Source organism: Diorhabda sublineata, chromosome X (genome assembly GCF_026230105.1).
Source record: "Diorhabda sublineata isolate icDioSubl1.1 chromosome X, icDioSubl1.1, whole genome shotgun sequence".
NCBI lineage: Eukaryota > Metazoa > Arthropoda > Insecta > Coleoptera > Chrysomelidae > Diorhabda > Diorhabda sublineata.
The window spans coordinates 1114168-1139486 of record NC_079485.1 but is presented as its reverse complement, the minus strand read 5'-3'; the positions used below and the strand labels follow the sequence as shown (position 1 = coordinate 1139486).

At 32.1% G+C, this 25319-nt stretch overlaps 1 protein-coding gene across 1 annotated transcript in view; it reads left to right on the top strand.

Annotated features, from left to right (window-relative positions):
• The window catches only part of LOC130451791 (uncharacterized), a 28536-nt gene extending 7740 nt beyond the window's left edge, over window positions 1-20796 (top strand). Inside the window, exons 5-9 of the mRNA XM_056791041.1 lie at window positions 4094-4310; window positions 4418-4552; window positions 5963-6078; window positions 7139-7831; window positions 19984-20796. Coding sequence (XP_056647019.1) covers window positions 4094-4310; window positions 4418-4552; window positions 5963-6078; window positions 7139-7831; window positions 19984-20796 — 1974 coding nt within the window. The remainder of the gene's footprint in view (window positions 1-4093; window positions 4311-4417; window positions 4553-5962; window positions 6079-7138; window positions 7832-19983) is intronic.
• The last annotated feature ends 4523 nt before the right edge of the window (window positions 20797-25319 follow it).

Sequence of the window (25319 nt, the reverse complement as noted above, 5' to 3'; positions counted from 1 at the left end):
CAGAGGTATTCGTGATACCAAAATCACTTTCACTAGAGGTGCATAGATAGTATACCTCGTCTGTGATACTCCACTGGAACGCTACAGACAATGTCACGTAATTCTGACATTGACCTAATGGTCTGCACAATCGGATATGGAGAAACTGGATTAATTGAAGGCATTTTGTTATTTCTAATTTCATTTGAGCCAATAAAAATATTTAAGTAATCTGTTTCTAATTTGGTAACTAAGTTGTACACTCATTTCAAAACAAGTTAAGACCGAATAACTGTTAATTTTTATTTGAGAAAAAGGATCATGAATTGAATGTTTGGAAACTTGCTCAAATCACGTTCACTGTTGTTCGGAATCTGATCGAGTTAATCGGGTCGCAGTATTATGATATAATCCTTACTATCCTGGTAGACCGGTGAGTTTTCATTTGTCTATGGTTTTCTGAACTTTAAAAATTATTTATTGCCCTTAAATGGTTGTCTACTATTAATTCTCATGCGCCATTATTAAATAACTAGAATCTATTATATAATTAAATAAATATCATGGAAGAATTAATATATACAAAAGATAAAAAAAATCAAAAGCTCTTGTAGATCATGTTTTAAGTTTGATGGATCGAAATTTCTCATTTAAGATCCGCAATTAGCTGGTAGGTGATCTATCTGACCCAGGATCGTAGATTCCGATAAGCCCTATAGAATACGGTTGAAAATTTTGGCATCTCATAAACATTTTTGTAGTCCAATTTCCTCGAAGAAGTACATACATTTTTCCACAATTTACTATTTTGATCGAACATATTTAAAGGTCAAGTTGTAGAAAAGTATAAGCCAAACTTTATCTTTTTATCAACATAGCTTTGACAGTATGAAACATTCCGAATAGTTTATTTACTCTATATTTCTATTGATAAAATCACAGAAATTCAAAAAATGCGTATTTATGTATTCATTGATTACAGATTTTTCTTAAAAGGATATGCAATTCTGTTCTTGACCTCCTTTTACATAAAGATCTTTAATTTACTACTATCAATTATGGGTATAAGATAAAGAGTAACTCGAAAATTTTAGGTAGACCAGTTTTCTGGTATGATCAAGGTCGATACAACGAAATTGAGAAAGGGCATATATTAAGTAACTGACAACCTTGCAAAAAGAGTGTAAAAGGCATGAGATTTGCGAAAGACTGTGACTATATATTGTATTTAACTTAGTTACCTTAATAAAAATGAATACACAACTATGTTACGGCCCTAACTACAGAATTAGCAAATAATGTTTCAGTATCTCGTAATAATAATAATTTAGGTGTGATAAGAAATACCTTGAGTTAATTTATTCAAAACTGAATGTATATATGATATAATTTGAATTATACTCCTTCAAAATATTTCATATTAAATATATCATTTTCCAGTTTTAAAATAATGCAAATTGCTTAACATAATGCAATACAACGTGCAAGAAATTGCATGCAAGTCTCTGTAAACAGTAAAAGTAAACAAATTACTAACCTAAAATTTTATCTATTATTTTATACCTAGTTTAACAATGAAATAACAAAGCTAAGTTTTACGAAAACCGATAATGTCAGGATCTTGCATGAAACAATCAGATGAACTTCATCTGAGCATGCTTTTGATCAAGAAATATTGCATCTTGCGTTGCATTGCACGTTGTATTGCATCATGTCAAACGGTCTTTAGGGTTTATACTTGATAAAGGGAGAACTTGTGAATAATTCTCATACTAGATAGATAGATATCATGAAGAGGATCCTAATAGAATATAAAGTTTAAGTTGTGTTTTATATAAATTTGATTCCGATAACATGTGTTGTCTTAAAAAACTATCATCAATTTTCCAAATAACTCAACCATTAGTATTTGCTTTAAAGAATTTTTCATAAATTCTTTCGTTTTTTTTTGAAATTTCTTTTGTAACTCTTTCTATTCTTCACGTATTAAATTGTACACTTTAAATGAATTATGTTATCGTTCCAATGAATTTTATTTATCGGATATTCTAATAAAAAATTGTCTAATTTTCGGAATGCATTTATTACATCATAAATTTGTTAAAAATTTTATAAAAATATTCATAAATAAATTATAATCAAAATTCAGTTAATTCAATTACCAAACTTTATGTGAAAGTACTGGAGCATGAGATGCATAACCGTGAGCCCATGGAGCAGCATAACCGTGAGCAACTGAGTTGCTGTATACGTTAGCAAGAGAACCAGCGTGAGCAACGTTCAAAGGAACAGCAGCTGTCCATGGTGAAGAATGAGCTACAGAAGCAGTGTAAGTAACCGGAGCAGCTAATTTGGCTACTGTCAATGGAGCAGAATGAACTACTGGAGCAGCATAAGCAACTGGTGCAACGATTTTGGCAGCAACAGGAGCTACAGAATGCACGGCAGCGGGCTCTTTGTGTACTACGGCATTAAATCCATTGTGAGCATCTGCTGTATAATCTACAGTACGTTTAGTACCATCAGATTCCAAGAGAGAGTAGCTACCATGAACAACGTCCCCGCGACGGGATTCGTGCTGACTTTTGGCATCTCCGGTGTGAGGATCGCTTACGCTGTATCCAAAATCATAATGAGCAGGTGCAGAGGGCTCAGCGATTACAGTTTTAGCTACTGGAGCAGTGTAGGCAACTGGAGCTGTGTAAACTAATGGAGCCGCAGCAGCGTAAGAATGTACAGCTGGGGCATGATGCTGGACGGTAGAGTAGGTAGATATGGCATCGTGGGATGCGTGAGCTAGAAGAGCTGGAGCATGATATCCTAGACCCAAATTTCCAGCGTGGACCACAGCTAAGTATGCTGCAAATACTACGAACTGAAAAAATATATTATGTATTGAAAGATTGTATAATTTAATTTTTCAAAGTGGAATACTTTAGTTTCCATGATTTAAAAACTACAATGAAACAAAATTTCTCTTACTTTGAATGCCATTTCGTCGTTGATTACTAGATCTAATAATAATTATTAATGAATTGATCTAATATTTATATATGTTTTAGTTGTATTTCGTGTTTGGTCCCACCCCGGAACAGATCCTTTCACAATTAACATTGTTATTATATTACACCAACCAACTATCCTTGAAGGATTTTAAAGGTTGTTATGATATCTAACAAGCAATGCAGTATGTTTAGATTTCTCGAAACAAATATTCCCGATGGGATAGCACGTGGCTATATTAAGGCTTTCATTAAGATTTTCGACGTATTATTTTGAAAACTAGTTATTAATTCTCAATTATGTAATTGTACAATGTGTTAATATTCATTCTTATGTAATAAATTTTGAAGAACTGACGATAGTATCTACAAATTTCGATAGAAGAGAGGTCATCGTGGAAATAGTGACCTGAAATCAGTGAATTGTTGGAATTCACGTTACAAAATTACTTATAAACGAATGGTTTTATATTAGTAATTGAATATTACTGACTTCAATCTTCTATACATCTAATTTTGAGGAAGTTCACCGCTGAAAAATCACGTTTTTCAGAGAAAAATTACTCTTGGACAAAGATTTTAACAACAATTGACATAAAAAACCACAAATATAAAGCTTTTGTTGTATTTCGAAACTTACGTCACATATTTGTCATTCTATATCAAAAATAATCTATTAGAAAATAATTAGAATCCCAACAATTAATACATTCCGAAACAGGTTTTACTCAACCATCAATCTACAATATTTGTATATGCAGTTATGGAAATTTGGATGATACATTTAAAAGATCAATTTTATTGATTTTGTATGTATATATGGATGGTTTATTGATTAGAAAGAGACTCATATTTCAATTTGACACTATTTTGACTTATTCTAGTGTGTGTGATAATATTCTTTTGACATTTCAAATGATTAATTTGTGACAATTAATAAAAAATTTGGTGTACGCTACGGTACGAGTTTATTTACCCAGAAAAATTCCATTAAACGGCAAAGTTTTTCAAAATTAGATCTAAAGGTGTAAGTAATAGTTAAAATACTAATATAAAACTATTCGTTTATAAGTAATTTTGTAACGTATCTACTAATAATTCACTGATTTCAGGTCACTATTTCCACGATGTCCACTCTTCTATCGAAATTTGTAGATACTATCGTCAGTTTTAAGGACCGTAAAGGTTCACCTCTCGAAGAAATACTCAACAATATTAATTCTCAAAGGAGAAACAAGCTGAAAAACAACTCTCTACATGTTAAAAAGGCGCTGGAAATCGGCGTAAAAACTGGTCTTCTCAAAAAGTCAAACGGAAAATTCAAATTAGGTTAGTGAGCTCTGCAATACTCCTTTTAAAATATCTATGAGTCTCTAGTTGCCTAAATATATTACACCATAAGTTTCTGCTTAATAAAATATGAGTTCTCTTGTCAGGTATTGAGACGAAGTATTACGACTTACTTAAAAACTTCAGGTATGTAGCTAAAAGATGGTCTACTTTCAAAGAAAAGCGACGGAACGATAGAAGTCAGCAGGGAAAACAACACAGGCGTGGAAAAAATATAAAGAGTAAGTGAAACAAATAATTTTCTCCATGTAACAATAAATTTCACACTGCTCAACATTTTCCAGCATCAAAAGTCTCACGATTTTCGACTAAAGCCAGAAACTTCAAATATCAAAATACCAGTATAAGCTCTAGACGAAAAGGAATAAAACGAAGATATGAAACATACAGTAAGTCAAGAAGTATTTAAATAATTGATTTCATTTTTGTTATTTGGTTAAATTATTATAAATATTTCGAAAGCTGTATAAATTTTTTTATCATTATCGATGTCTCTGCTTTGCAGCGAGCGCAGTGGTGATGGATCGTAATAGACGTCCAAGACGCAAAGGAAGGCAGCGAAGGCAGCGACGACCACGACGATCATCGAAATATGGACGAAGAAAATAATTTTTGTAATCATTTATTATTCAAACATTGTATTTTCTCCACTTAATTACATTGTCTCCATTTAAATTTTATTTAATTCAATCCACAAATATCCATTAAATTCAACATAAGACGTACAATACCATACAATTATAACTTCTGGTGTCAGTTGCTTAGTATTGCTTGATTGGCAGTCGTGTAAAGGTACTTACAAAAGTCCAAACTAGAATTAAGTGTAAAATTTGCCACTCTAACTGGTTATATGTCATCACTAGATAAGTTTTAGTGCCAAAATCATACTACTACTACTGAATAACAAGTAGAGTGATTCGTTAACTAGAAAATTGAAATTATGCACTGGACGAAGTCATACGATGTTGTTCTGCTATTTACAAATTTACAGAAAAACTTGTATCAAAATGAATTTAAGTCGTCTCAGCTGGAAGCTATAAAAAATTATATTTTGAAAATGTTTATCATATTGAATCGTATTCCACTACACTTTCCAAGTGTAATGTTTGAATTTATAATTTGGTAACAGACTTAGTTTATTTAATACTGTATATCCTCAAACGAACCACATATTAATTTTAGCAATATATATATTGGACAACTAATCGATCGCTATTTTCCTGATTTTCATAAGTATGCACTAGAGTTTAAACCTACATTATCGTTTTCAAAAACTGATTTCCAAAACGTTCCTAAACGTTATGCGGAACTTTTCTGTAAACACAATTAAAAAAGTGGTTCTTCCCTCCCAAAATTTGTATTGTATTTTCACACACTCCAACTGGCAGTAATACTTTACATTATCAGATGTTTATTTTGATTGAATATTCTCCCTATTTTTCGGAAGTATTTGTCCAATTCAGCTGATTGCACTTTTAATAATGATAATTAATTTTTAACTGAAATTCTGCCAACGAAATACTCAGTGTTGGACGAGAGCACTCAGCAACATCAACTCTCGTAATTTTTATTGACAGTGACCTTTATATATGAAATCGCCATGTTTTTGTGTTTCTCTATGAATTTTTTAGCTGAAATTGGTAGTGCGTTGATCGACACACATAATACGTATTTCGCTTTTATCTTCTTTTCTAACAAATTTAGCAATCCCTATTTTTATACTATCAAATATGATCTTTGTTTCGCGGTATATGGAAAAATTGTAATCTATTAGTATTTAAAGAAGTAATGGGAAGTAAAAATCCTAAAAGTGAGCCCTTGAAGTAGCGTACTCGATGTAACTAATCTGCTGAATGCTTTTCATGGAATAGTCTTACCTCATTGTGAAGAATGAAAGCAGTATATAAATGTATTACATAAACTGCATGAGGAACTGGTGCTAAAGCATGGACGACAGAGAGATATTATTTTAGGGTTTGCTCCTACTTCTTGTTCAACTTTCAAGCATCAATAAAGTACTAGGATTACAATTACGGTTTTATTACCTTAAGATATCTCAATTTTTGCATAAGGTCCCTTCACGAATGTTTTAGTACTTTGTTCCTTTTCAATTTTATGTACACTTTCCATAATATCTGCAGGGCGCATTTTCAGGGTCTTTTTTACATAAATTACAAGGATAAAGTTATGTTCTTATGACGTATAATATAAAAAGTTAATTAAATCAAGACCAAGACCGTATTATTATTTACGACCTTGCAACTGTAATTCATCTCGATTGAAAATTCAATATCACATTCAAAATATATCCTGTATGTTACTACTTATAAAGTTATTTACTCCAATTACATACGGTAATATTTCACGAAACTTATTACAAAATCAGACATTCTGATAAGGTAACTAAACAACCTGATCCGTTAATTTTAATAACCTTAAGTAACCTTGAAGGATATTTGGTAAGGTAGTATAATTGTGAAAGGATCTGTTCCGGGGTGGGACCAAAAACGGAGTACAACAAAAACATATATAAATAATGAATGGTTAATTAAAAACTATTCTCAAGTTTATCAATAAACGTACAGCATGACATTCACAGTAAGTATCAAAAGTTTGAATGGAAACAGAATACTAAAGGTTGTTTTCTGGATTCACTGATGTGTTTCACAAATATATGAATTAATGTTCAAATTGCTAATTGAAATTATTAGATGACATGAACATTTAAGTAATAATTGTGAATAAGAAGAGAAAAATTGTACAATAATTAATTAGGAAGAAAATATAATTTTTTATTTTGATTACAGATAGTAGTATTTGCAGCTTTGGTGGCAGTAGGCCAAGCTGGCAATTTGGGTCTAGGATATCATGCACCAGCTCTTCTAGCTCACGGATCCCACGATGCCATATCTAGTTACTCCACCGTCCAACATCATGCCCCAGCTGTACATTCTTACGCTGCTGCAGCTCCAGTAGTTTACACAGCTCCAGTTGCCTACACTGCTCCAGTAGCTAAAACTGTAATCGCTGAGCCCTCTGCACCTGCTCATTATGATTTTGGATACAGCGTAAGCGATCCTCACACCGGAGATGCCAAAAGTCAGCACGAATCCCGTCGCGGGGACGTTGTTCATGGTAGCTACTCTCTCTTGGAATCTGATGGTACTAAACGTACTGTAGATTATACAGCAGATGCTCACAATGGATTTAATGCCGTAGTACACAAAGAGCCCGCTGCCGTGCATTCTGTAGCTCCTGTTGCTGCCAAAATCGTTGCACCAGTTGCTTATGCTGCTCCAGTAGTTCATTCTGCTCCATTGACAGTAGCCAAATTAGCTGCTCCGGTTACTTACACTGCTACTTTAGCTCATTCTTCACCATTGGCAGCTGCTGTTCCTTTGAACGTTGCTCACGCTGGTTCTTTTGCTAACGTATACAGCAACTCAGTTGCTCACGGTTATGCTGCTCCATGGGCTCACGGTTATGCATCTCATGCTCCAGTACTTTCACATAAAGTTTGGTAATTGAGTCAACTAAATTTTGTATGTGATTTATTTATGAATAAATTTATGATATAATAAATTGATTCAAGTTTCAGTAAATTTTGATTGGAATACCCAATAAAACATTTAAAATCCGTCATAATTCAATTTTTTTTGTCGGCATGAAACAATACTTAAATAATAATTAAATAATTAAGAGTAAATTCAAATGAAACCAGATAAATTTCTGTGTAGGAAATTTATTTGGTTGGACGGTATGGATAATTTTACTCTAATTCTAAAACTATTATTACATAAACGGAAATATGTTGTCTGTTGCCTAAAGTCTATTACATATGAAAACGATAAAGCTAGAAACCTATCTGTAGCTCGATTTCCTGAGCTAATAATGAAGTGACATTCCTATGGCCAACTTGTTGGCTTACTTAATACAAAGGAAAATGACTAACACTGAATCCACTACTGATGGTAACTTTAATATGACATTTACATATATTTCTTCTTATGTAGGTTGAAGTTTTTTAAATTATATAGAAGTAAAAAATTAGAAATAGTTGCATAATTAATATTGAAAAGTTGTATACTGGTTAGTACTATGATACAGTTTATATGAATGACAGCGATCGTACATCCCCTTCACCAAACAATCCAAGCGAACCTCCAAGGCTGAATTTAGAGATCTGTAGGCTTTGGGATCACAAAGGACTGAACTCTCCACAAATGGTTTTCCATGTGAAAACTTTTGCTTTTTGATAAAATTCATTGTGAATCCAAGTAGATTCTTCCAGAATTTAACAAGTATATAGAAATATAATCGAAAACAAGAGATATCTGTCTAAATTTTAGTGTTAAGAAACGGATCCTTCCGAATAATCGTTGATTTGAAATATTTTTCGACAATTTTTCTCCATTTAATGGCCCTCTATTGAAACACCAATATATCCTTATAAATATATTTGAATGTTAAATATCATTTCGGAATCCTAAATTTCACCTCTGTACAGTTTGCTATTATGAATTAATCCATAGTCTAGTCAAATAGAAATGTTATATTGGTTGGAAACGATTTATCCACTTGAAATATTTATTCGCTGGGACATATTCAAATTTAAGATAAATTAAAAAACACCAATTAGAATAATTATTTATTACATTGCAATTTCCGTAATTAATTCATGTATTTATGTACAAAACTTGATATAACGTGTTTACCAAACGTTGTGTGTAACTGTAGGAACATGAGCAGCGTATCCAGAAACAGACCATGGAGCAGAGTAGCTTTTGGCGACGTAACCAAGAGTAGCAGCCGGAGCAACACCCCATGTGGCAGTTTTAGCTACATTCCATGGTGAAGAATGAGCTACAGAGGCAGTGGAAGTGATAGAGGTAGTTGCTTTAGCAGACCATGGAGCGGCAATTTTAGATATAGTCCAAGGGGCAACGGGAGCTGTGTAAGCAACTGGAGCAGATATTTTGGTTACTACTGGAGCAACAGCATGTATGACTGCCGGTTCTTTGCGTACAACAGCATTGAATCCATTTTGTTCGTCAGCAGTGTAATCTACAGTTCGTTTGGATCCATCAGATTCCAAGAGGGAATAGCTACCTTGTACAACATCGCCACGACGAGACTCGAATTGGCTCTTCGCGTCTCCAGTTTGAGGATCATTCACAGCGTACCCGAAATCGTAATGGGCTAGTGCAGAAGGTTCAGCAATAGCAGTTTTGGCTACTGGAGCCGTGTAGGTAATTGGAGCTGTTAAGGCAAGTGGAGCAGCTGGAACTTGTTGAACAGTGGAATAAGTTGATATAGCTCCATTTGTTCCTACAAGAGCGGGTCCATAACCATAACCTATGTGGCTGGAACTGGCTACAGCGACGAAAACTGTGATAATTATGAACTGAAAAAAGAATTGTTTCAATAATATCATAGTTATTTGAAACTGTAATTATCAATTTTAACAAAGTAATCAAACTACTCACTTTAACTGTCATGTTGCTTGCTTTTTGGTAAACTGAACAATATATTGGAAACGCTGAAATGATTATTTATACTATAAGATATGTATGTAAATCATGATCCTACCCGGAAGATATTTTGACACCTTTAATATATGAAAAATCTCACAAAGGTTTCCGAAGGTCGTTATACTTGCAATCTAGTCCAAATTCCTGTTCTTCAAACGAAGAACCAGCTATTAATTAATGCGTGGTCTAATAAGTGAAAAAAACAATAATTAGCATACTATCAATAAATATATTACCACCGTTAAGTTGCTTAAAATTGCGTCAAAAGTCGTCAAAAAAAGTTGCCAAATATGATGATTTATTATAGTTTCAAAATGTTACATTTCAATTTATTTCTTCTGGAGCATATTAAATCGTTTGGAGATTGCACGTTTTTTTTGAAATGAGAAGATTATTTGATGGAGAAAAAAATCAAAGATTTGTAATAGTTAGTAATCTGTATATATACAGTATATATTATATATACAGTTGGATAAATGTAGAGTGTTTTCTCTGCATATTGTTTTAAGATACTTTTGGACAGAAAGGTAACAAAAGTAAAGAAGGAATGAAACGCTTCATAATAATGAAGTTTTGAAAGCAATTAGAAAGAAGAAAAATATGAAGAAAGTATATTTACTTTATATAATATCTGAATGTGAGTTTGAATTTTTTGACGGGAAAACTGTCTGTTGAATGTATAATATTTGAAATTAATTGTTGTTCTAGATCTTCTTCGCTTATTATCAATATCTACTCCACCTAGAAACCTAACAAAATGAAAAAAAGAACATGGTTAGTGTGTTGGAGATTTAATTTAGGTTGAACTCTAATATTAACATCAAATTGCTCGGAATTAGTTTCCGCTCCCATCTAATTGGAAATAAGTTTGGATATGAACATAAAGCAGTTACTATTACTACTGTTACTGTTACTAACAATCAACTATACATAGTTGCGACGAAAAAGTTTCCAGAAATCATAATGTTAATTAACCCAGGTTGAATCTTTTACATCTAATTTTGCAACTTATCAAATTTAGCCCAGTTTGATTGACCTAATTAGGTATATGAAAAATTTCATTGATAAAATAGAACAAGAACTTGGTGTAACAAATGTCATTTCTTGAAGAAAATCTAATTCCAATACAATAACTCAAAAATAAAGTATATCCCTGATAATTTTTGAAAATTTCCACAACCCAAAAACGAAGGACTTTTTTTCAGCAAGTGAAAATAAACATATTCAGATTTAGAAGTCTTTAATCATCTCATAGATTTTGTCTTCTCCAAAGATATACCAAATCTCAATCAAGTACAATTAGCTGCATTACCAGGCGTACCAGTACTGCTTGAAAAGTAATTTGTGCAATTATACTAATATTTATATATTTGTCCATCTACATAGTACATATATACGTATTTATATTATGTATATGAAGCCGTGTATATTTATGTAAATAATCCCTCCAATTCAATTTTCTCAAGTTCCCGGATGTGAAATAAGTGAAAATTCCACCTGAACACACCATGCAATCATTCCGGGACGCGAGCGACTCCTTCGGCCCCTTAGCTCTTCTTCCATCTCACACAGCTCTAGTGAATTACTCACAAGATTAGGATCATGTGTCGGTGAATTAATTTGAAAGTTAGCGAGTTACGATGCAATACGCGTCTATTGTGCCCAAACGTACAATGGAATTGTGACTTTGCATAGATAGGTATATATATATATATATATATATATATATATATATCGACGTCGACAACTACGGCAATTCCGGCGATGGAACCTCGTACGAAATTCAATTAGTTCTCTATCTACTTTTGTATAATATACATCAAATTATGTCATTTCGATGTATAGGTTAGGTTGAGTAATTTAGATCCGGTGAATATATTATAACCCGAATTTTAATAATTATGATATATTTTGAATCTTATTCAAATAAAAGTACCGTACAATCGCAACAGTTTTCCACAATACCTCGTTATTGATAGCTGGACAATCCGGAATGATTTCGAAGTACACTAAACCTGCTTAATTCCACCAAACACACAACATCGCTTGTATTAATGCCTTTAATAAAACGATCACCCCTTTGCAGGGCCATGAGCTGTTTACAATTCTTTTGGCACTATTCGACTACTTGTATACATCTTACTTAATGATTGCGATGTGTGATATGTTTGGAAAGTCCAAGGGAGTCCGGTAATAATCGGTGAGTGCTGATACTAGATTGGTTTTATTTTGCTTCCTTTGTAACCACAATATACCAAGCAGGTGGACGATTTTCAAACGCTAAATATCCGATATTACAACTATCAAACCAAAGCTTTAATGTTCGCTAATTAACTGTGTTTTCCTCTTTAATTTTACATATTTTCCTTGCTGCTACTGCTGCTTCATACTTCATCATCAATAAACATAGAGATAATGATTAGAAGAAAGTAAAGAATTGTACTCTTCATAAAATCAGAGACTAGTTTTAACAAGTAGCGACATGTCGAAATAGAGACGTTTTCACATATGAAAACCGACATTACTCATGTAATTATCGTGACAGATTAAGCTTAGAGAGCTGGATGGATAGGTGCGTTGGGCAGCTATTTTATAAGTTGGTAGGGCTTCATATGAAGAAGGTTACTTCAACTACAGATTTTGATTGTTATACAGCAGCTTCACGATCTATAAGTTGAAACCATTGTAAGCATCAGCACTGTACTAATCGATTCTCTTGGTACCAACGAGTTAGTGACTCTATTTTATTACTTCACATAGTTCTTGTTGTTTCTTAACTGGTCTGGAACATAGTATGAAACTGCAGCTGCGTAACATAGGGTGCTGCTGATTTGATGAGAGATTCTTGCTTGTGTAGAAGTGAGGATAGCAAAACAGAAATACATTGTTTTAAATTAATTACATCTTAACAAGATCGTCTTCTAAATGTTAATTAGTTCTCTTACATATTACAAAAGTATGTAAAGGATATTTTGTGTAAATTATTTACATTCATTATAGAATTTTAATATTTCAATGCGATTATCAATTTTTAAATAAATAATTGATTGAATAGCATCAGACGATCTGACTTGATCTAGAAAAAATATTACGGCATCAATTTGTGCAATTTCAAGGATAGTACGTTTATTAATGGTACTTACTAATAGTCAGTAACTAGGTCAAATATATGAATAGGATAATTGTAGGATATATATATATATATATACAGTGCTTTTCAGATAAAAGTATCCACCTTTAATAACTTTTGTAATACTGGTATTTAGAAAAAATCCAAAAACACGTCAATTTATGTTGGAAGGGGCAAGCATATTTAAACTTACTGGAAAAGCCACCCCCTCACCCCCAGCAGCATCCCCTTTATTTTTTTAAATTACTTGTCATATTTTTTATGTAAAATTTGGATACTCCTCTTTGAGCTGATTTCAAAAATGTGTAATACTTGTAGGTTAAAGTGGTTAGTTTATGAGATAAACAATTTTTCTTTTAAGAGCACAAATTTTACTTATTATTTACTTTCACCTTATTTGCCTGTACTAAAATGGGTTGTACAACAGTTTAAACTCTTTAATCTTTTTAACTGTGCTATTTATTATGAAGTTACAATAAGTGTTCAAAATGAGTACCATTCACTTCCATACAATGGTATAATCTATTTTGAAATGCATCTCTGACATTGCTTAATACGGCTGGATTTAATTGTCGACATTCATTTTCTATCCTCTCTCGTAAGTCATCCAGAGATTCTGGTTGGGTAGCATAAACTTTTGTTTTTAAATACCCCCATAAAAAGAAGTCTAGGGGTGTTAAATCCGGTGACCTAGGTGGCCACTCCATCATCTGCCCCCTTCTACCTATCCAACGAGCGGGGAATGTTTCGTTTAAAAATTGTCGGACAGGCATAGCATAGTGTGGGGGAGCTCCGTCTTGTTGAAATACCAGTAAATCTTCGGAAAGGTTATCATCATTTTCTATTATTGTTGTAATACGTGGGTCAACCCCTTCCCTGAGTAACTCAAGATATGATTCACCATTTAAATTTCCGTTGATGAAGAAAGGTGGTCACAATGTGGTCACCTAGGATACCACACCAAACGTTTAACTTTTGGGGATGTTGTGTATGGAATTCACGCATAATATGTGGATCACTTTCAGCCCAATATCTACAATTATGCCTACTTACTAAGCCATTTAATGACCATGAGCATTCATCAGAAAAGCAAATATTGTTTAACAATTGTGGATTGTTATTGATAATTTGCGTCATTGATTCTCAAAACTCTAGACGACGATCCAAATCATCTTCATTCAACTCGTGCACCAACTTAACTTTGTATGGGTGGTACTTGAATTTTTGTAGAACTCGGAAAACTGTAGAAGATGAAACACCGATCGCTCTACTTATTGTTGACAACGATTGGGGTTGTTGAGCCTCTAAGCTGACTTGCCCTAAAATTGCCACTTGGATTGCTTCGTTATTTACGAGTCCCTCTCGCTTATGCACTTTATTGCAAACAGACCCTGTTGTGGTAAATTTCTCCATCAGTTGAATTACATACTTATGAGTTGCATGTCTTCCGTCATGTAATTCGTTAAATATTCTAGCAGCAGCTCTTGCACAGTTATTATTTTGGTAGTATAAACCTACAATTTCAATTCTTTCTTGCAAAGAGTAAACCATTTCAGAGAGACAAAATAAATAATGTATCAAATTACACTATCAATAGTGACTACAAATTCTAGTTGACAATGTCAAACTTTAATAAAAAGTAGAGTTTTTTGTTGTTTGGATTTTTTAAGTAGAATAAATAGCACAGTTAAAAAGATTAAAGAGTTTAAACTGTTGTACAACCCATTTTAGTACAGGCAAATAAGGTGAAAGTAAATAATAAGTAAAATTTGTGCTCTTAAAAGAAAAATTGTTTATCTCATAAACTAACCACTTTAACCTACAAGTATTACACATTTTTGAAATCAGCTCAAAGAGGAGTATCCAAATTTTACATAAAAAATATGAAAAGTAATTTAAAAAAATAAAGGGGATGCTGCTAGGGGTGAGGGGGTGGCTTTTCCAGTAAGTTTAAATAAGCCATAATGCTTGCCCCTTCAAACATAAATTGACGTGTTTTTGGATTTTTTCTAAATACCAGTATTACAAAAGTTATTAAAGGTGGATACTTTTATCTGAAAAGCACTGTATATATATATATATATATATATGTATTGATCTGTGATTATGATAGTGTTACGTATTCTTACATCAAGAAAATAAACAAGTAAAACAATGAAAATTCAATTGATAAGTTGATAATAGTATCATCAACATGCTCAACTGGTTCAACTGGTAACAAAAATTGGTTCGTTCCATTGGAACTCACTTTTTTCCAAGAGCCAATTAACACTAATGAATAAACAATAAACAATATAATCTGTATACAAAGACAAGAAATCATATTACTCATCCTAATTGGTAACAGATCTGTTGAATCGAGGGAAACGTTTCCATCGTTTTAAAAACCTTCTAAGTAGATTACTTCTCCTTTTAAACTTTGATTCTTTTCATATTTTGACTTCTTTTTTTTTTAATTTTTGGTTTCGACATTTTGCTGTCCATTCCTTCAAATTCAGTACTCCTATATCTTTCTATATGTCGTTCCTCCAGACATTTTTGTCACTGAAACCTCCAATAAATTTTAATATAATACAAAGAAAAATAAATAAACAATCCATTTTTAATTACTATTAAGACATGAACGAGAAACATTATCGATAATAGGATTAAGCAGATTTCTCGACTAAAGGTGATGAAAAGTTGGAATAATATACTTCCGGAGCACTGGAGTAAGTAACTTTGCCCGAAACAGGTACTGTAGAGCAGCTACTTTGTAAGCAGGCTGAATATAAGAAGTTAGTATCAAGTTTGTAGCCAGGTTGATTGTAGGAAACTTGGAAACCAATAGTTTTTGCTTGATAAGCATCAGGCTCACGGTGTATGACCATCAGGTTCAACAAGGGAATAACTACTTTTCACCACATCTTCCTGACGTGCTTCTTGTTCGCTCTTGATATCGCCAGTATGGGAATCTTCAACAGAATAACTAAAGTTGTAGTGAGTTGGTGTTGAGTAATCTTTATTCACAATACTGGAGTAGAGTATCTAGCTGCAGAGGAATATGAAGCTGTAGCAACGTATTTGGTGAAAGCTGGAACAGTGTAGGCTTGATAGGAGCTTAAAATTACCGCTTGTATGGAAGTAAAAAAGTTGAGAAGCAGATGAACTGTAAAAATTGAGTATATAATAATATTACATGGTATCATAATTACTAAAATGAATTAGAACAATAATACATATCTCACACAACATCTGGCAGAATCTAGTTGTAAGCCAGTATATTGATATATCAACATAATAAATTAAAGCTTCTAGGTAAATAAAATTGCATTAAAGTAGAAAATTTTTGTGCTTATTTTTTGCAAGACAATGATTTGTTACTATCGCCTTTTTTTTATATTAGAAAAATGCAAAGGCGTGTTATGGTGGTGTGTTATGTAAATACCTACTTTAGATTCCTTATTTAACTTTCCTCACATGAGTTTAATTACTAATTCCCATAAGAACAAAATGAATTAGATAACACCAGTGATGTGGCATTAAGAAAATAATTCATAATATCTTTTAGACAGTACCTAGTCTTTAGCAATAATTATCAACATGGTACTAACATAAATTTATGACATATTAAAACATTGAGTCAATGCAAATACAAAAATAGGATATTTATTACCAGAAATTTGTTCGATAATATTGTTTCATTGCACTTATCCAATGTATAACACATTGTATCGATTTACATGCTGGGAGTTTTATCAACACGGTAATAGATTATTTGGGAAAAGATTGAAGGAATGTTTGAAAAAGTATGTAATTTATTTTCTGAATTTTTGAAAAATAGATTAATAAGGAGAAATTAATCAAAAAAATGTATAGTTATGTATGATATAAGGTGCAGTTTCACATTAGTTATATTTTTCAGAGACAGAAGAAGACATTACAAATTAAACAAAAATAAATTTATTTGAAAGTAGTCAAGAGTTAATATCAATTTATGAAACCTACAAAATACCATTAGAAGTCAGTGTTTTTGATAGATTTTATGATTCAGGACTCAGTTTTTTGTAAAAGAATAACCAATTAGTCAAAATGAATAAACAAATAAATTCTACAAGGTTTACTTGTTGAAGATAAAAACTATATCATCAATAACAACTTAATTATAATAAACGGGTGTGGCAATTTTGGTCAGAAATCGTACGATTGCTATAAATTAATGTAAGATACAATAACCTTGCTCATAATTACGATGCTTTTTCGCAAGTTCCGTTTTGAACTATACATCAAATTTTTTTAGTAGTTACGACGAAATAACTTTTATTCACAGTAGTACATTTTAATTATAAATGAATAACCTTGATTATATAAAAATTCTATATATCTTCGATGTTCTATGGGAATACATAACGGAATACCTATTCTTTAAATAGTTTAGTAATTTAATACAGGAGCTTGGTGAAAATTGGATCACCAAAATATTGAAGATGAACGAAAGAATGATTAACATAATTTATTCCAATGAAAAGTAAGTTTTTAAATCGAAATACGAAATATATTGAGACATTGGTAAAACCATTCTGAAGACTTGCAAAAAATTGTCGCACTGCATTTTCAACACCCCATTTGGATTCAAATTTATTTTCACGCAATAATTTCCCCATGTACCTGTAATCTTACTATGCAAGGTCCGGACTAAATGCTGGATATGGTAGGAGTTCAATACCACCAAGTTCTTCGGTGTTAGTTTCTCAGTATCACAATCACTGGTCCAATCCCTCCCGGTCTATTTCTCTTTTGGTCTATCTTTTCTAATGTATTATTAATTCTTTTTTCTTTTATATATTATATTTGCTATGTTTCTTCGCCTGTTATAATCTCTTCTGTATTGTTATTCTCGTTTATCGATCCATCTCATTTTTGATATGTTTATTTTTTTACTGGCTTCACACTCTTCTTCGTACCAGTCTTTGTTTGATTTCTTTCTTGTTTTCTTCATTATTACTTGTTCTTGTTTCATTATATTTCATCTTTTTGATCTTGTTCCTCCTTGTTTCTGTTACTTTCATATTTTTCTTTTTACTACGGCTTCTTCAAACTTTTGTTTGCAATAGTAAACAAATATTGAATGATTGAAACAAAGTGAAGCAATTTTACTCTTCATAGAATTGGACACTAATCTGAACAAGTTACGACATGTTTAAATTGAGGCGTAGTAAGTTTAACAAATGAAAATCGTCATTATTTATGAGACAACATATGTTTTTATTTATTGAACAAGTTCCATAAACAATAAGTCTAACCATATAAAAAAAATGAGTTATGTAAATAAAACCATACACAAATGTATAAGGGAAACAAAACAAGCCAATCCCTTCAAGTAGTTTTCTCGTACATCTCAAATTTGTTACTTTTTGGAGTTTACTCCTTAAGAATCGATTTGCATATATAAGAGGCCCGGTATGAGAGAAATGTGAGGAGTAAAATCTATCGATGAATGACCTCGTTACGTTTTTGGTGCGCACCCTATGATGCGCAACTTATATTGCTGTTTTTATTATAAATATCAATAGTTAATATTGTTATTGTGAAGTTTTAATTTTTATCATTGTGTTCCGCTAAAATGATCTGAAAGTATTTTCAAATAACTATGGCAGAAAGAGGTGTAGATGATATTGCCGGAACATCTAACAAACACGTGGTTGCAAGGTACGTTATAATTCATATATTATATGTATGAGCATGTGCAATTTGTATTTATTCAATATTTTAATAATTATCGATGTAATTCATATAAATATATATTTGAAAACAACACATAAAATTAGATAATCAACCCAATATGAATTATCGAGATTATTGACTATTGTAAAAAGTTTAATGTAAAATATTTCGTCGATTAGTTATAATAAATGTATATGAAATGAATAAATTGAATAAATATATATTTATATATGTATATTATTTTCATTAATTAACAAATTTACCCTTTTATACAGTATCAATCTTTTTTAAATTAAATAAACTCTTTTTGTGTCTGGTTAGACTATCGAACTTAAGGAGTAAACTCCAGTCGTGCGTCGGAGCTGACCACACACAATTTTTTATCCAAAACTGGAGAAAAATTTGGTAATATCCAGGATTTAAAAGAATGTACAGTTAATAGAATGACGCTTGCTTAGGTTAAAGATGCTGAACATACAAAAAATCATCAAATTTATTGAAGAAAAAAGCGAAACGTCTATAAATATAACTGTAAACAATAAGAATGTTATCAAATTATTTTCAAAACAGCTAAACCCATCAAGATATTTTGGTTGACTTCTATGATTACTTAATAACATATATGCACCATACTAATGATTAATACCTTTGTGAAGTCTATCAGAAATATTAATTGTGAGTACCAGAGGTACTATTCCCGAAATAGTATAGCAACTTGACCAATAACTTTCCAGTTCAATGTCAAGTTATCGAATATTCTTTAATGTATGTGGTTCATTTGGAAATTTAATTATTAGATTGACGAAATGCCATAAGCGATCTAAATTACTTACACAATACACACCACACCTTTGAATTTTGTTAGTATATAAAGCTAAGCCGTTAGTGACAAATCATTGTGTATCTGGTACTTGTACAGTGTACAATCTCTTAAAATGGCGTTCAAAGTAAGTGAATCGATGTACAGTTAGTGATAGTGCTAATTATTTATTGTGATAAATTTGTAATAATTTTGTTAGTTATAAAACCACTGTTTCTTTCTTCACTGTTTACGTTGCAAGTAGTGATAAAATAATGAAACATTGAATACATTCTTTAATTTTATTATTTAACTCTCACATACACAAAATCTTCTATAGCTTCCACATCATCTACTCAACAATTTCACATTATTCTAATATCTAGTTTCTAATCTTTTGCTTTTCAATAACAGTATTTTCCTTTTGATATATTTCACCATAATAAAATATTTTCTGCAATATCTTTCTTATGTTTTTATTTATTTCAGTTAATCTGCTTCTTCGCATTCCTTGCCTCCACGCAAGCAGGAATCTTGAGTTCTCCACAACACTATTCAGTTGCACCGTCGGTATCATACTCAAGTATATCTACACCAGTGGAATATAAAACAGCAGGTTACGCTAAAGTGGCATCTCCCGTATCTTACGCCGCTCCAACCATCAGTAAATATGCTGCTCCTGCTTCTTACTCCACTCCATTCTCATACTCTGCTCCTGTTTACAAAAAAAATATTGCAACTGAAGATTACTCAGCCCCAGCTCACTACAATTTTGGTTACGCTGTTGAAGATCCCCATACTGGTGACGTTAAGAACCAACAAGAATCACGGGATGGTGACGTAGTAAAAGGAAGTTATTCTCTAGTTGAAGCTGATGGTACCAAGAGAATTGTAGAGTACACTGCTGATGCTCACAATGGTTTCAACGCTGTTGTACACCATGAAGCTACTGCATATCAATCAAAACCATTAGCTTCCTACGCCCAACCCACCTACAAATTAGCAGCTCCAGTTGCTTATGCTCAACCTGCCTACAAAGTAGCTGCTCCAGTTGCTTATGCCCAGCCTGCCTACAAAGTAGCTGCTCCAGTTGCTTATGCTCAGCCTGCCTATAAAGTAGCTGCTCCAGTTACTTATGCTCAACCTGCCTACAAAGTAGCTGCTCCAGTTGCTTATGCTCAGCCTGCCTACAAAGTAGCTGCTCCAGTTGCTTATGCTCAGCCTGCCTATAAAGTAGCTCCAGTAAGTTTTTCTAGTGCTCCTGAAGTATCTTACTCCAGTATTTCTTCACCAGCACACTAAAAATCAGCTACCGCATACTATCATTAATTTGAGCCTTTTTGTTGTTAATTATGCATAACCAACTGTTTATTTATTATACTTTATAAGAAAAATAAAAGAAATATTTAAAGGAGGCTTTTTTTATTTTATATCAAAATGTTTGACAGTTTGAAATGAGTATTTATTCAAGAAATGTTTAGCTAACGAAATGGTAAAATTCCAATAGTTATTCAAGAGCAACTGGATTGAGTTTTTATATATAATTGTATTAACCATGTGTCTTCTAATGCTATAGAGGAAATAAAAACTATTTCACTTAACTGAATTCGCATCTTTGTATCATTGTCCTCTTTTTCAACATCTATTTTTGTAATGAAACATAAATTCATGAATCCACTGAAATGTGCTTAACTATATATTGAATATTTAAAAGATTTGATTTTGGATGGAGCAAGAACAAAAATCTTTAGATAAACGTATAAACATAAATTCAAGAGTCTATAGTCTATTTTTATGAATCAGAGGGTTATAAAGCATTCGTAGGTTTGACAGGTCAAAACCTTTTTCTATTGTTCTAATGGTTATAAAAGTCCAATGAAAACCCGAAAATTTGTATTAGCTTAGGTACATTTATTTTAGTTTTGGATTGGTTAGTTCAGTTAAGTAGGTTTTATTACTCTTTCGTACATAAAAAAGACTATAGTGAAGTTTGTATAAAAATGGAGGCAGACTCAGAGATGCACTGAATAGAACGTAGAAGTATGGAGAAAAAACAGACATCCAGACAATAAAACAAATAATAGTATCAAGTGACATTTTCAAAATATATAGTGTTGAATATATTTAGAATGAAATGAAATTTGCTGGACACAACACATATACACGGAGCACGTTTTATAATCATTTCTAATACTGGATTTAGATCAATATTTGAAAAAAATAAATACCATACAAAGTTTTGGAATTTATTTAGACTGATAAAACTAGAAGGTTCTTCAGAAATAAATATCACATTTGCAGCTACAATTTATTATCTGATATACTTAAAAGACAACAATTATATGATGATAAAACAAGCATCACGTCCTCATACTACCAAAGAAAATAATAATGCATTACATTCAAATCTTGATTGACAAACCAATTGAAAGCCATAAATCTATTGTCTTTCTGCAAAACTTTTTGTATTATATCTCTGAAAATTTCAATATATTTACTCATTCTGTCTTTTCGAAATTTCTTAAAGGTTAAAATCACAGAAACACTTCGCAATTACCCCATGGATAATCTCTCTCAGAAGTTTCAAAGCTACCTGTAAGAAAGATTTGTGGTGAATTTTGGGATAGATTTGACAACAAGCCCCATTATGTCAAATCTGTATACCCTCAAAAAACCCTGGTTCCTTTTATGGAGATTACCTGTCAATTTGAAATTATTTAAACCAGCAAATGAAGAAAGTGCTCATCGATATAAGTATTTTTATTTTTATTGATAAATCTGTTTTAGGTCACTTTTAATAGAAAAATGCTTTAAAAAACAGGTAAAAATTGACGTCTCCCTCTTTTTCAAAAAAAAAGTTGATGAAATAGTATCTTCTTAGAATTGAGGGCTAATAGTATGATTTTTTTTGTTGGTTACTTTTCTTTTGACACCCACCTGATTAATCAAGTGAGCTTATGTGAAATATGTGAAAAACCTAATTGTGTTAAGCTTAAATGTATTTTTGGAAGACTAATTTTAAGTAAACCTTGTCTTTTTATAGAAATTCCGTTGGTCTATAATTCATTTAGTTTCATTTCTAACAGTTACAAACAAATATTTTGGTTTCGATTGATGCTATTTCGGCAAAAACATTCGATATTTTTTGACCTATATCTCATTTATGCATGCTCAAATAATTTGAAGCTATAACAAATACGCTAAGTATCAATTGGAATCTATGCAAATGGTGCCCAATATTTTATTCTAAACGACGTATGAATTCTATACCCATATTGCCAACTTCTTGGAAAACCTTGATATAATACAAAAGGCATTTATGCTAAATAATATATAGCACATTGAAAGTAAAAATGAAAGAGTCAGCTCAACGCAAGGGTAGCCTAGCGATTTATACAAATCGTGGCGATCTGGACTCGACATTGACTGGTGGTTTAAAAAAACCATCTGGACAGTGGACGCTGGACAGGCCGACACGGACACTATTATTCTCGCTAGATTATAAATCTCCTTTTTCCTGGATATCGCTTTTCAAAGTTCTCTCTGCTACCGTCACTTACACAGGTCTGGACTTAGGTTTTACTTTTTAACTACCATCATTTAAATCCAACAATTTCACGTGGATTATATTAAGATTGCAAAAATTTTGATCCGATCCGAACTTGCTTGAATACAATACAACTGATCATCCAGAAGTGAAATTTGTAAAGTATCCAGGATGTCAATTTATGAAAGAACAATAACTAGATAATTCAAAAATATGCAGAGCCACGTCATACTTATTTTTAAGATAAACAGTTTCTAGGATGGTTTTTTAATTGAAATATATCTCAACCTCTAGAATATTCAATGGAAATAGGAGTTTTAGTAGTAAAACCTCATTATGATCCCTTATTCAAAAATAGCAAATACTTAATTGATTTTTTTAGTACTATTAGAAAAATCATGTGAGAATATTTTATTTATCGAGTATTTTACGATTAAATAAAAGGAATTGATAAAAAGGTACATGTTTCATCAAACTCCCCTCAAACATTTCAAAAAACTTGAATCTTCAGTTATTATACTTCTCTTCAACTCTTTCAAATATCTAGACACAACATCTGACAAATAGATATGAAAAAACCAGGAGACGCTAAATTGGACTATTCTGTTGGCCATTATATTCTAGATTTTCATAAATGTATATAGGAGTCCAAAAATACCAGCCCCAAAGGCTGATTTTCTTCGGATACTGTGTATGACCTTACCTAGAGGGTCACGGAGCTTAGGTTAAGTTAATTAAACTGTAGTAGTTTCGTAACCGAATCGTCCTACCTGGCAAGCCAGTCCATTGTTGAAGTGTAAAGTGAAAAAAATTAATAAAGACACAACTTTCATTTCGCAAAACTTCTAAGATATAGAATTTTAGAGACATTATATATAAGAATAAAAAATGAAGAATATTTCGACTCTTATATTATATATGAAATACAAAATGTGGTGGTGTGGGTAAATTACTTTATTTCTTATAATACTTTTCAACTGAGATGAAGGATCCCATATTATGAGCCTCTCATGCTATGGCCAAGATATTGAAGTTCTACGTCCTTCTCCATTCTCCTCAAATTAGCTATATTGGTTCTATGATATTATTAGCACCCTACCGTAGTCCCACATCTCGAAAGCTTCTAGTCTTCGCTCGCAATATGCGTTGAGGGTCCAGAATTCTACACCATACAAAAGAACTGGGAATACACAGCACTTTACCATTCGTGTTTTCTGCTCTAAGCTCAAAGACAAGCTACTTGATCTCCATAAATGATCCACTTGCTTTTTTAATTTTAATCCATATTTCTCGAGGGTAAAATCTATGGAGCAGTCAGCACTTGTTGAGTGTCGAAAGATATTGCCCAATATAACTTTGGCGACATTATTCAGCATGTTTCAGAGATATAAAGTTTTCGGCGAGAAGTGCCGTGTCGTCGTCTGCATAGCGCAAACTGTTTAGAGGAATGTCGTTAATACTTATTCCGCCCGCCTCATTTTCGAATGCTTGTTTCTTTGAAAAATGGTGGAGAAAGAACACTGACTTAATTTCCACGAAATACGTTTGACTTAGGTATAGTATGGTTATTATTTGTATATACCTTTTGTCAAGATTTTTTCGATCCGGGGCTTGTATTAATTGTTTGGGTCTCACTTTATCAAATGCCTTGATATGTTAGATGAAATATTTTAGTTGACATCAAGACACCGCTGCATCAAAACTTTGTAGAGATGATGAGATGGTTAATATTTGAGGTATGTTTATTTCTCAAACTGTTTCCAAATTAATCGATAGATGTAGCTCTACAATAAAGTAGGAATAGTTTCTCTTGATTTGCCCATTGTAGTGATTCGAAAGCAATGTATTCCTTGATTTGTTAAAATTGTGAAAACGGTCCTGCGATTTAGAGTTATTGAAATTATCCTCGTTTTTCAGATTCAGATTTTAGATTTATGCTTTTGCGGGCGACTGATCCCTGATGTTCGAGATTGTGTATTGTCTGCTGTTTTTATTATATTTTTAAATTATATTCTCGTTTTTCTCATATCTGGCGAACATTTTCATTGTCGGTCTACTGATTGAATCCATGATAATTTATCGGAAGTGCTTGCCTTGCTTGCATACACCAATCAAACCGACAAAATCATAAAGAAATATTTAATTGTGGTGGTTGTTTTATTCCATATTTGATATCATTTTTGTTTATTTGCTATTTTACTAAATAAAAATATTTAAAAGTTAACAAAATGGCGTCCGCGCTACACTTTAAATTATGGCGAAAGCAGCTATATTATAA